The following is a 13,825-nucleotide window of genomic DNA, read 5'->3' as shown; positions in this document are numbered from 1 at the left end:
GTCAGGGGCCTTTGGCGGCTCAGTAATAACCCTGACACCGGTGCTAGGTTTCATATAATTTCATTTATTGCCTTAAATTGTGTGATACAGATCTTAATGTAGATAATAGGTATATAATATAACACAATTTTACCCACATAGCAAACACAAACAATTAATAATTTATCAAAATTTAGTCATAAATTAATAAAAATAAATTAATCGTATACTTTTGTATTTTAAGGGGCTGAGGGGTGTCACACACACACACTCTCTTTCACACACACACGCGTATGCACGCACACACACACATACGCACACACACACACACATACGCACACACACACACATACGCACACACACACATACGCACACACACACACACGCACACACACACACACACACACACACACGCACACACACATATACATATAAGTCACTCGTTCTCCGAACAGGTTATCACAGATTCATTATAATATTGTATTGCATTTCCAGATCACGATAACCCACAAGAACCAGGTGCCGATGCTGATGTGCCCAGCCCCGGAGAAAGGCCGGGGGTTCTTCAAGCTGTTCACCCACTGCTAACTACACAAGTCCAAGTCTCAATCAGGGGGGTCAAAGAGGCCATATTGAAGCAAATTCATCTAAAAACGAAAAATTGTTAATTGACGGTAGCCCAGTTGAAAGAACGCTTGACTCCCATTGTGAGGTCGCAGGTTCGAAACCCAGCATATACCAATGATATTATCAATTTTTTTTCCAATATGCGTTTAGATGCTCAGCGATGAAGGAAAATATCGTGAGAAAAACCCACATTCCCGGCTGGTTTTCCCTTCCCCGGAACTAGGATCTGTCAAATCTTCAGATTAGGTAAGCGGACCCTAAATATCCCGCAAATATCAAATCAAAATACTGTTTTTAAGCTGGGTTGCATTAATAATCATGCAGAAAGCAGCCATCCTTAACACCTGTCGGATAGTACGCAAATTCCTATCCTCCGACATTGACATCATGACTGAACGCACAGATACATAATTATTAAACCCTCCTTCCAGTGGCACTTGGTCTGTGACCCGTGTCTCTGGTAAATACCCTCCGAAAGAGGAGATAAACTATAGTTTAAAAAAAAACACTTTATTGCCCACAATTTCACAAATTCATTAATGTGGCCTCTTTAAACCGCTGGTCAACTTAGCACAATGTTTTCTATAATCTGGCCTATAAGCACTCCCGGGCCACGCTTCTTCATACATACATACAAAACGTCTCTCTGCCTACCCCATTGGGTGAGAGCCCTCAGCGCTCCCCATTTGTCCGGCCAAGTAGTGAATGCCACAGGCGGCAAATTAAAAAATAAATAACGATAATATAAAAACTGCCTAACCCATTAGGGATAACAGGCGTGAGTTTATGTATGTATGTATGTAACAGGCTAAAAATATAACCCAGACGAACCCGGGTTATATTGTTAGTAGTAGTGTTTAAAGTACATTAAACAGTGTGCTAAGTAAAAATAAAATAACCTTCTTTGTGAAGTCGGTTAAAAATCCGCCTACATTCCGGTTTTGTATTAAAAAGAAAAATTTACAATATTTTTCATGTGGCAAAAAAATTGTTACCTACCTAAATATACAATTTAGAAACATTTATAACAAAAATTACATCAATCTTTTTAAAACGGCTATTTTAAAATTAAAAAAGAAAAAGAAATTAAATATAAAAAAATTGTATTGTAAAAAATATAGTTTTTTTTTTCATAAAATTCGTCTCTAAAAAGGTTGTTGTGTTTTTGTCTAAAATATCTTCATTCATAAATCTTTTAAAAATATTATTATAGGATAGGTAGATTTTCGAACACCGCTAGTCAATAAAATATAACATAATATTTCCTATACTTACAGGTTTCCTGGAAGAGATTGCTACTTAGCGATAAGGCCGCCTAAATGTGGGTTGTGAGGTGGATTACCAACCTCATCAACCCTGGTGTCTGGGTTATTATTGAGCCGCCAAAGGCCCCTGACATGGCTCATGTAACGACTGCGTACTTACATCAGTCAGTAGTAACCGGGACAAGCGGCTTAAAGCACGGATCATCTTACTTTCAGACAATCAGGGTGATCAGCTTGTAATGTCCTAATCAAACTAGTTTCACAAAGTAATTTTTCTGATATGTCCCCACCGGGATACGAACCCGGGACCTCCGGATCGTGAGCCCAACGCTCAACCACTAGACCACGGAGGTCGTTAGCAAAAGATAAAATAATATTTGACTTAAAAAATTTAATATTAAAAAAAAAACCCCGACCAAGAAAAGTACTTAATTATTATGACAAAAGGTTAAAAATGCTAAAGCCTATAAAAAGCAAAAAAAACCTTATCCCACATATACATATATGCTTGCAAGCAAACTGAGCGTGTAACATTCCTATCACACTTAACAAACGACCTGATGACCTTGAAGACCTGAACCGATTTCCACCAAACATAGCTTAGAACACTCTCATCTGTACCTTTCAAACAAAAAAACCGCATTAAAATCGGATCATCCGTTTAGGAGCTACGATGCCACAGACAGACACATACATTTACACAGACACGTCAAACTTATAACAACCGCGTCGTTTTTGCGTCGGGGGTTAAAAAAAAGGATATTGACCGCCGGTTTTCGAAGATCTACCCTAATTTCGACTATGACCACGTCCTTGTTTCTAAGCTTGCTTCTTACAGAACTAATTTCTCCAAACCTCTTGCTTCTATCAAAGTCGTGCTTTACGATTATCGAACCAAATGTCAAACGTCCATTTTGTAATTGTAATAATGATTTGTAAGAGCTTTTATACGCTTGTAAAAGATCTGATCTGAAATGGTCGGCGCGCCGCCGCCGGCAAATTTTGGGTCGGCGCCGACCTCTAGTTCGAATCCCGACTCGGGTCTAACATAAGCTCGCGACTATGTCCCAATTGAAGTAGTGAGAGCTACTACACTCACCGCAAGATGTACTAAGTAAGAAATGCACTCCCGACTCGAGATCGCAAATTCGAGATCCTGAAATTGTCGAGATCCCAAAATTTTCGAGATCCTGAAATTTTCAAGATCCCGAAATTTTCGGGATCTCGTCTAGTTCATCAACAAACAAATGTAACATCAACATTTTGTAAGCAAAAGATTTTTTTATTTTTAAACCTGTTGAACTAAAATTAAAAAATGGCCGCGATTCCTGCAGACACCTCCTAATTGTATTTTAAGTTATACCCGTCATTTTCTTATTCGCCGAAAAGGAAAGGGACGGACGGATAAAATGGGCATGTCGGGTTATTGGCCAGTACAAAATTTTGGAAGGGGTTTTCATGCTTCTGCTTAAAATTGGCGTGTGTTCTATAAATTTTATGCCTGTCGTTTGCCCGTCCCTTTCCTTTTCAACGGATAAGTGAATGACAGGTATAACTTAAAACAAAAACTTAGATGGTGTGTGCTGGAATCAGTACCAATGTGTGCCGGAATAGATATATTCTTTTAGAGGAGTTTTCGCTATAGACTACGCATAAAGACGTCCATTTTAAAAATACGAATACCGTCAAATGCTAGGCCCGATATCGTTTATAGAATTTAGGCGCCATTTTTATTAAGCGCCATTACGACTCCCTTTTGTGGCCGTTTATTATGAAGTTAGGGTAACCATCCATCCAGATTTGTTCGGACTTTGTATGGCTTATTAATATGACCGTATTTTTCACTAAATGGTATAATTCAAATTATAAGTAATATTTTATTATAAACATGAATATTTTCTTATTTTGTACCAACGGCGGAACTTTTTGAAATGTCCGCCTTCATTATTTCGAAATGGTAACCCTATTATGTTGTAAGTAGCAGATTAGTTTCCGTTCAGTCGATATAAAATATAAAAGCATGTAAACTGAACATATTTTTGAATATTGGAAAAATATATATCTGATATTCTTTCGAATATATTTTAAAACAAAGAAAAAATATTGGCGAAATGACGGTTATTTTTAATATTTTTTTGAAAATTGTTACCTAAACATTCGAAATTTTAAAAAAGTCCATAAAAAATAACGCCATGCATTCATGTCTCCTTCAAGTGAAACTAAATTAATTATGTTTTTATTAATAATATTAATAAAATTATATCAAAAATTATGTAAGTTATATTATTATTATTAATAATAATTTAGATTATAATAATTGTCCAAATGTTATTAAGCACTAAATGTTAAATGTTATGTGGGGTGTTATAAAAGATTTTAATAAAAAATACGCAGTACCAATACCAAAGAAAACTGCCAATGTTTTTTAATGAAAAAATAAATAAATATTGCAGTTAAAATCTAAAAAAAAACTTTTTTAACACCTATTAAGTATACCTATTATTAAAAATGATAATTATTAAGTATTTTGATTAGATTTTATCGTAAATGAAGTCCAAAAATTATATGCCTATTAAAAAAAAGCTTAAAGTCGTAAAGGACCATGCCTAAAGGTTTTTTAAATGTCATTTATGTATACCAAAAAATATGCAAAACATTTTCGTTAATAAAATCGCGAAATATTTTAACCGTAATAAATAGTAAAGTAAGTAGGTATCCAGATACGAAAGCGGACTTAGTTAATCCACAAAATAATAAATAGGTTACCAATCGTTTTATTTTGGACATGTCCTGCCTTTTGGGCTTCCGACCGGACATTTTCGATGATCATTTCTCCGGATTTTTTAAATAAAACATGCACTGTGCTCGGGTTAATATATTATATCACTTTGTAATTAAACTGACCGACGAAACAGTAATAAAAATCCGATAAAGAGTTAACTATGGGGTAGAAACGACTAAGGCATAATCCTTTATAAAATTTTAAAACTATAAATAATTTAATACCAAGAAGATCTGATTGGTAAACGAATATTTTAAAAAATAAATGTTAAAAAAAGAACGTCCTGAAATCCGGCAACCATTTTTGTAAATATTTTTTTATCGGATTTTTAAATCCATTATTATAGAAAAAATAGTAAGTATTTTAATAGATTAATGTGTATTTTAAATAGAAAAATGTCCTTAATACATTACAATTTATGTTATTATAGTTATAAAACTTATCTGTGTTTTCCATTAATTAAATATTAAATTATTTATGTAATACTTATGTAGAAGGTAACCTTATAAAGGTAGTCCTGTTATTATTACAAATATTTAAAATATCTTGATTAGTGTACGTCGCATTTTTTGTATCTTGTATTTTATTTTAAGTTGGCGATATTTTAAGGCATTTACAATACAAAGCACATAATAACGGGTTCTTACCGCGTTTAAATGGGGATATGAGACTCCCGATATTTCGACACTGTTGCAAGTGCCATGATCACGGGATGTCATCCCGTCTCAAATCCCAATTTAAACGCGGTAAGAACCCGTTATTATGTGCTTTAATTATGATAATAACCGCGTAAACTTAAAACAATGTATTTACAATATAGTACAAAAGTTTTTATTTTTCACTATCATTCCAAAATTTTATCACCTTTTGGGATGAACTCTTCTCGGCCTCCTCGAAAACTTTTGCCTCTGTAGCTTGCTCCCATGACATGCCAAGAGTTTTCAACTTTCGGTCAATCAGGGGCCTGTTTAATCACTTACAATTGTAAATTACAACGACAATTTGGTGTTCATTACGTAGCTAATTTGAAACTGCAAAATATTCGTGATCACACACTCTGCAATGTACATCATATTGTCATTGTAATTTACAATTGTAAGTTTTATTAAACAGGCCCCAGGTCTATTTGGGCCGCGTCCTTTTTTTCCTACTGCCCTGTTTTTCCCTGAACAAGTAGCATGGAGAATGCTACACCGACAAAAGCGTGGGTTTTTTATTACCTCTGAAAATATTGCCAGCTTTTGAAATGTACCTTTATTACCACTACCGTAGATACAGCGCTTGATACAAAGTGCGGCGAAAACTTGGCGCTTGTTTAGATATACATTCGTACACAACGGCATATACATTCAGTAAAATCGTGTCAAATTAAGAAAGCACGCATCGTGTTATTACGTATATTAGATTAAATGTTTATACTATGATAACATGGACAATATGGACTTATTAGAAGTATGATGTTCCATCCTTCCTTTTTCGCTTTGAGCTTCTATTTTTGCAAGTTTTTACCACGCACTTCCCCGTGTTGCCAGTTCGGCGTCTAATCGCGCACTGAGCTAAAGTACTGTCAACGTCGCTATATTAACAGTAACTTTGCGTCCCACTTTTCGAGCGCTGATGTTCAATCTACGGTAGTGGTAAATCTATGTGTACCTAATACAATACCATTTAATATGTTTGGTTGTATGTGTAATGTGTCGGTGCTTATATTAGATAGATATTTATCACATGGCTACATACAGTGTTGTGCCGTTCTCAGGAACATTCCCACTATGGTAAAAACTCTTTATAGTAACACTGGCTTCTTCTTCTATCGTGTGGATTGTGAGGTGAATTACGAACCCCATCAATCCTGGTGTCAGGGTTATTACTGAGCCGCCATAGGCCCCTGACATGACTCATGTAACGACTACGTACTGACATCAGTAAGAAATAACCGGGACCAACGGCTTCACGTGCCTTCCTAAGCACGGATCTTTTTACTTTTTGGACAATCAGGTGATCAGCCTGTAATGTCCTAACCAAACTAGAGATCATAAAGATTTGTGATTTGTCTTCACCGGGATTCGAACCGGGGACCTCCGGATCGTGAGCACAACGCCCAACCACTGGACCACGGAGGCCGTTAGTAACACTGGCTGCTTTTATTTTTCAAATTGTTCTTTCTTGTTCTCTGGTGTTATCAGCCTAAAGGTTAGTAATGAAGCTTTTTTTACATAAGTTTTGCGCCTTTTTACTGCCGGGGACCCGGGTGAGAACCTTCAGCGCTCCCCATTTGTCCGGCCAAGTAGTTAATGCCATCTGCGGCAAATCTACAACAAGTCACGTCAAAAAAAATGCCGGGAACGTTCCCAAAGTGAGAACATTCCCAAGAACGCCACATCACTGGCCACATCATAGACTCTGGTGCTAATTCCTGTAAATACCATCTAATTTTATTTTAAGTTATATCTGTCCTTTTCTTATCCGCCGAAAAGGAAAGGGACGGGTAATCGACAAGCATAAAATTTATGGAACACACGTCAATTTTAAGCACAAATCTAAACCAACCGTCTAAAAATTTTACGTCAGTCAATAACCCGACACATTAATTTACTCATTCTTCCTAAAATTAAGAGCTGTGAATCATCCGTCCCTTTCCTTTTCGACGGATACGAAAATGACGGATATAACCTAAAATAAAATTAGGCGGTGTCTGCAGGAATCGGGGCCTCTTTCTGTTTATTTATATAATATTTTAGTAAGAAAATATATATTTAGATACATGCAAAATATTACGCACGCTTTAGAGTTCCTCATTTTTATGGTAATGTAGGAATTGCTTTTTTTATTTTTTATTATTTTTATGTTTTCAAAAAGATTAACAAAAATGTGTATTTATGTAGATATTGCATAAATACAAATGCATTTGTAAAAACAGTATTTTGTTAAGTATACGTTTTTTGTTCATTTTTTTATTTATAAAGTATAAAATACATGTTTTTAAAATTTTTTATGATTTTATGCTTAATGTTACATGTTTTAAAGTTAGTGATTAAGTGAATATCGAATTAAAGTATCGGGTTCAGTAAATGTAAGGCTTGAAGCGTTGTCTATACTGTTGACTTTACAAAATATTATTAAGTATATTATTATTTTCGGATTAAGTAAAACCAAAATTATTATTATGAGATATTTTTAACAGTATTATTTTCAAACTTTATTTTTGTCGATTATAAGTTGAAATTTAATTATTATTCTTAGAAAATTAAATTTATTAAAGAGATATGTTATTATTTATTATAGGTTTTTATTTGCATTATGATAGAGGTCTATTAGATAAATTCATTTATTAAAAAAATAGCGTATATTTGCAAAGAAATACAATTATAAATCTGTGCCAGCTTTAATAGTGTAAGAAATTAAATATAAATTATTATTATTGTTTGAAATATTATTATATTACTATAACATTATATTACATTATTAAAACATTATTGTAATGAAATATAAATGTGCATTTCAAACCAAGGATCGTGTTTTATTGTGTTCCCATACACAAAAGTACCCACCCACACACACAGCCACCCCACACACGCACACACACACACACACACACTACACACACACTGTGTGGGTGTGGTGTGGGTTACACTGTAACCCATACCGGGACGGGTTGACTTGGTATTGGAATCTCATAATTGCCTACTTGAAAGTTATAACAAAATATGAAATATACAATACAATACAAAAACGCTTTATTGCACATATAAACACAACACCTAAAAACAATTACAAATGTGACAAGAGAAGTACAATCGGCGGCCTTATTGCCTTGAATGAACTTGCTACATATTAGAGTCGATGCCGGTGCAATACAGGTATAAGTAAAAAAAAATATGTCTGATATGGTAGTTTATCATTTAACGATAATTATCCAATAGTTATTTTTTAATAAGATCGTTGTTAAATATTATAAGTATTTTTACAAAATAAAAATGCGATTTTTTTTATCTGCGTATTACAAGACCCGAAACACGGGCGGCCATGATTGAGCTTCGTGTGACGTCACATTTCACAAAATAAACAAAAACTATCCTATACTGACAGTTTCTTTGTTTGTTGAAATATGACGTCATAGGGCAAAATGTCACGTGACCAGCCTTTTTCGCGCCAAATTTAAAATAATTGAGGAAAAATGTATTTTTTTCTGTTACATAAGCGTTTGTAATTTTTTAAATACATATGAAGGCTGTTTATGTATATATTATGTTATGTTCATACGTCCGAGTTTGATAAAATATTGATTTATAAGTACCCAAGTTTACTCAACCCATACATAAGTACCTACAAGATAAGTAAATAAGATAAATTCCTGGAAATTAATTAAATTGAAACCACTTCAACCGTCTCATATTAATATTAGGTAGCCATATTAAACATTATAGATATCAGTTTATTAAAATATAGTACCTAACAGTGATGTGCTGTTCTTAGGAATGTTCCCACTTTGGGATAGTTCCCTCAGGACGCCGATACCGACCCCGCCGGCGTGGTCGACGATTTCCCTCATTCAGCGCTTATCGCTATCGACCCACTAGGGTCGATTAATTCTTTCAAATATTCTTCCTCTCAGACGACGCCCTGAGCCGAGGTTTGTCCGGCCAAGTAGTTAATGCCATCTGCGGCAAATCTACAATAAGTCACGTCAAAAAAAAAGGGAAAGTTCCCGGCAGTAAAAAGGGAGATAAACTTATGTAAATAGAACTTTAAACCTAACCTTTAGGCAGATACGACCAGAGTACAAGAAAGAACAATTTGAAAAAGAAAGGCAGACAGTTTCCTTACTATTAACAGCCTCCGTGGTCTAGTGGTTAGAGCGTTAGGCTCACGATCTGGAAGTCCAAGTTCGATTCCCGATGAGGACATTGTCGAAATCACTTTGTGAAACTGTCCTTTGTTTGGTAAGGTCTACAGGCTTGAATCGCCCGATTGTCTGAAAAATAAGTTTATTCCGTGCTTCGGAGGGCACGTTAAGCCGTTGGTCCCGACTATTAGCCGTTAAAACACCTCCACCAATCCGCACTGGAGTACCGTGATGGAGTATGCTCCATACCCCCTCCGGTTGATTGAGGGGAGGCCTGTGCACAGCAGTGGGACGTATATTGGCTATTTATGTTATGTATGTATGTGTACTTAATATTAAAAAGTTTTTACAACGGGAAAATTCCCACTTTGGCAACATTCCGGGGAACGGCACATTATTGGACTACAGAGTTTACTTTATTTACTAACGCGTTGTTTTACGGAATCGAACGAGAGTTCGTTTAATTCCTAAGTACCAAAGTTTAATTGTAATGAATAATGTTCTTCGGTGAGAAAAAAATCGTTGGCACTGAAAAGCGTTTCTCATCAAAGGATTTATTTGAATATGTGAGTTTATTTATAATATTAGTGCTAATTCCTGTACACACCTTCCGATGTGGTAGACTTAGTTTCACAGCTAGTTAAATAATGGCCCCGATCCCTGCAGACACCTCTTAATTTTATTTTAAGTTATAAGTACCCGTCATTTTCTTATCCGCCGAAAAGGAAAGGGACAGATGATTGTCAACAAGTTATTTTAAAACAAATGAATAACCCGGGCGAATAAAATAGGCATCTCGCTGGTATGCAATCCGTTTGACGTGCTGTCTACTTAAGTCTGTCGGGTTATTGGCCGATGTAAAATTTTTAGACGGTTGTTTTACATTACTGCTTAAAATTGACGTGTATTTCTTAAATTTTATGTCTGTCGATTACCTGTCCCTTTCTTTTTCAGCGAATAAGAAAATGACAGGTATAACTTAAAATAAAATTAGGTAAGCCAGTTTGTTAATGTGGCGTCCAATATGGAAATAAGAATACCTATACAAAATGAAAATAACTTAGTATTTATATCGACAGCTAAAATCGCTGATGAAAGAAGCTATCCAACATGATAGTCGATGCGAACCATCTCACTACGGCTGGCTCAGATCCAGGACCCTGAACGAAGCACCTGCGGACCACTACTTGGACGACCTTAGACCTATCGTCAGTAAGGTATGCATTAATAACTTTTTTTTGATGTAACTTATTGTACAAACAAAAATACTGAGAATTATTGAGGACAGAAGAGGCAAGATGATTGGACACCTAATAGGACACGACGAATTTATTAAAAACATCATTTCAAAAATTTTGATATAAATACAAAGCATGCCTAATCTTTTCATTTTTAATCATTTTCATTTTTCTTTTTTCTTTTTTTTTTAGTTTTTTTGTCAATTAGTGTAAGGTACAATTACGAACTTGGTTATGGAAGAACGGAGTCACCTAATACAAGCATATCTATGCTTAAAAGGTGGCTCCAAACCCAAGTATAAACTATGTACTTACCAAAAGATACTGCAATAAACTTTTTTATTTTATTTTATTTATTTATCATAGAAGGAAAGCTAGAAGGAAGGAGAGGAATTGGAAGACCAAGAAGATCTTACATGGAACATATTAAGGAAAAGGTTAACGTCATGTCTTATAGGGAAGTCAAGGAATTGGCCTTTGATAGACTGGAATGGAAAATGCTACACCGACAAGAGCGTGGCTCTTAAATTGATGATGATGAGCTTATTGTACATTTTCCGCAAAAGTTCGGAGCATTATTAACATAAAGCGTAAACAGCCTATACACGTCATCATCCTTGTTTTTTTATAGCTTCATGTATATTCTGATCTTCTATCGTGTGGGTTGTGATGTGGATTATCAACCTCATCAACCCTGGTGTCAGGGTTACTATTGAGCCACCAAAGGCCTCTGACATGACTCATGTAGCGACTACTCACTTACATCAGTAAGTAGTAACCGGGACCAACGGCTTAACTTACTTTCGGACAATCAGGTGATCAGCCTGTAATGTCTTAAGCAAACTAGGGAACACAAAGTGATTTTTGTGATATGTCCTCATCGGGAATCGAACCTGGAACCTCCGGATCGTAACCCCAACGCTCAACCATTGGACCACCGAGGCCGTTATATTCTATTCTGATAAATACATAATATTTTCTGTGGTAAGTCGTTCAGTTTTGTTATATTAATGTGTTTTTCTTTATCTCAGATGTCACCAGAAAGTTGCGCCGCCATAGCTGTTAAACTTGACAGCTTAACAAGCGAACGCGGTTACACTACACCTGACCTGCTCACTCTTATAAAGAGTCTGTTGCACGAAAGAGACAGCATGCAAAACATTGACAGAACCGTCAGAGCAGCCAAAGAGGTTAGATTGGGAAAGATAATGAATAAGGTACATCCAGAGTTGAAGGGTAGACAAGCCACCGTGTCTTTTATAGTGGAAAGTAAAATGTAATGAATTAAATAGGTTATCTAATTTCAGTTTTATTTTTAAAAATGGAAAGTAAGATGTAATGAATTAAATAGGGTATCTATATTGAGTTTTATTTTTAAAAATGGGAAATTAAGATGTAATGAATTAAATGGGTTATCAAATTTCAGTTTTATTTTTAAAAATGGAAAGACTACTTACTTACATCAAAAATCATTAAAAATCAGTAAGTTGTAACCGAGACCAACGGCTTAATGTGCCTTCCGAAGCACGGGTCATTTTACTTTCGGACAATCTGGTGATAGGCCAGTAATGTCCTAACCAAACTAGGGACCACAAAGTAACTTTTGTGATATGTCCCCACCGGGAATCGAACCCAAGACCTCCGGATCGTGAGCCCAACGCTCAACCACTGGACCACGGAGGTCGTTAGGTATATAGGGTGTTTATGTTATAATCTTCTTCTTATCGTGTGGGTCGTGAGGTAGAATACCAACCTCATCAACCCTGGTGTCAGGGTTATAATTGAGCCGCCAAAGGCCCCTGACATGGCTCATGTAACGATTACTCACTTACATCAGTAAATAGTAACCGGGACCAACGGCTATAATTATGTTAAAATAAATAATAAAAAAAAAATAATTAAAATAATTAATTAATTAATTAATTGTGTTTTGTGTTTTTGTTAATAGTGTTATTATGTTGTTATGAGTGTGTGTTATGTTGTGTTGTTGTTTAATTATGTTATAATTATGTTGAATCACACCTTGTAAACAAATAGTCAATTATAAAGCAACCATTTTACGCATGACTTTACATAGTAACACTGTCTCACTATTACAACCAGTAGCCGTACGGTAATTCTCAAATATTAAGCGGATTATCGGGGCATAACGCTTTTCATCATCTTTCCAGCAATTTCTAGGTATCAATTCATGTTTTCTATGCGCCCACGCCTATATGGCTTCTAATGCGGACTCCCCGATACCGATACCGGCGTGACTCTGTTCGTGGCTCCCCATTTGTCCGGCCAAGTAGTTAATGCCATTTGCGGCGAATCCACAATTCTCTTCTTCTATCGTGTGGGTTGTGAGGTGAATTACCAACCTCATCAACCCTGGTGGTGGAGGATTGCAAAAACGGTATATAAAGCGAAAGTTGATGGTAGGGCTGGCAGAGGAAGACCGAGAAGGACTTACGATGACCAAATTGGAGATGTCCTTAGAAAAGGTTCAATACGATCTACTCTGAACCGGCGTGCGTGTATGAAGCGATTGATGAATGTGGAGGAAGCAAGAGAAGTGTGTCAGGATCGAAGCAAATGGAATTCTATAGTCTCTGCTTACCCCGGTGGGAAATAGGCGTGAGTTTATGTATGTATGTATCAACCCTGGTGTCAGGGTTGTTATTGAGCCGCCAAAGGCCCCTGCCGTGGCTCATGTAACGATTACTCACTTACATCAGTAAGTAGTAACCGGAAGGAACAAGTTACCTCGTAGCTAGAACTATCCCTTTTCACGTCGGAACCCAATTTTTCACGAAAAAATAATATGAAAGTTCGCCACCAAACTTGTCATTTTTGTTTTTATTATTTATTTATTAAATAATACTAAATATACAATTTGTCAATGCCCTGCAAGACTGTTTAAACAGTTTGTCTGCAGGATAGAGTCTATCATATCTAATAGTAATTGGTAAGCAGGAGCACAATTAATGTATCTATCACATTATTTAAAAAAAAAAATTTAACAATTAATTACATAAATTAGCTAGAACACGAGTCTAAAAGGTATTGTTTAAGTCTTTTTTATATTTACTTTTATTTGGTTCGC

The 13,825-nt window shown here is 35.6% G+C and overlaps 3 protein-coding genes across 5 annotated transcripts in view; 2 read left to right on the top strand and 1 right to left on the bottom strand.

Annotated features, from left to right (window-relative positions):
* The window catches only part of LOC126378352 (diacylglycerol kinase 1), a 61,495-nt gene extending 60,175 nt beyond the window's left edge, over nucleotides 1-1,320 (top strand). The window contains exon 23 of the mRNA XM_050026626.1: nucleotides 475-1,320. Within this exon, the coding sequence (XP_049882583.1) occupies nucleotides 475-567 (93 nt within the window). The 3' untranslated portion in view covers nucleotides 568-1,320. The remainder of the gene's footprint in view (nucleotides 1-474) is intronic.
* LOC126378465 (glucose-6-phosphatase catalytic subunit 1) overlaps nucleotides 1-13,825 on the bottom strand; it is a 214,899-nt gene that overhangs the window by 134,386 nt on the left and 66,688 nt on the right. The window lies entirely within an intron of this gene.
* On the top strand, nucleotides 9,930-12,076 carry LOC126378541 (uncharacterized). The gene is made up of 3 exons (XM_050026976.1): nucleotides 9,930-10,065; nucleotides 10,579-10,716; nucleotides 11,769-12,076. The coding sequence occupies exons 1-3, from the start codon at nucleotides 9,997-9,999 to the stop codon at nucleotides 12,015-12,017; spliced, it is 456 nt and encodes a 151-aa protein (XP_049882933.1). The 5' UTR covers nucleotides 9,930-9,996; the 3' UTR covers nucleotides 12,018-12,076.

This window comes from Pectinophora gossypiella, chromosome 26 (assembly GCF_024362695.1).
Source record: "Pectinophora gossypiella chromosome 26, ilPecGoss1.1, whole genome shotgun sequence".
In the NCBI taxonomy this organism is placed as follows: Eukaryota; Metazoa; Arthropoda; class Insecta; order Lepidoptera; family Gelechiidae; genus Pectinophora; species Pectinophora gossypiella.
The sequence above is the reverse complement of the archived record's forward strand: the minus strand, read 5'-3'. Positions and strand labels throughout refer to the sequence as shown.

Coding starts and splice junctions, on each gene's coding strand:
- LOC126378541 (XM_050026976.1), top strand. CDS start 9,997: ATGTTCTTCGGTGAGAAAAAAATCGTTGGCACTGAAAAGCGTTTCTCA. Junction 10,066..10,578: donor CAAAGGATTTATTTGAATAT/GTGAGTTTATTT, acceptor TTATATCGACAG/CTAAAATCGCTGATGAAAGA. Junction 10,717..11,768: donor TTAGACCTATCGTCAGTAAG/GTATGCATTAAT, acceptor TCTTTATCTCAG/ATGTCACCAGAAAGTTGCGC.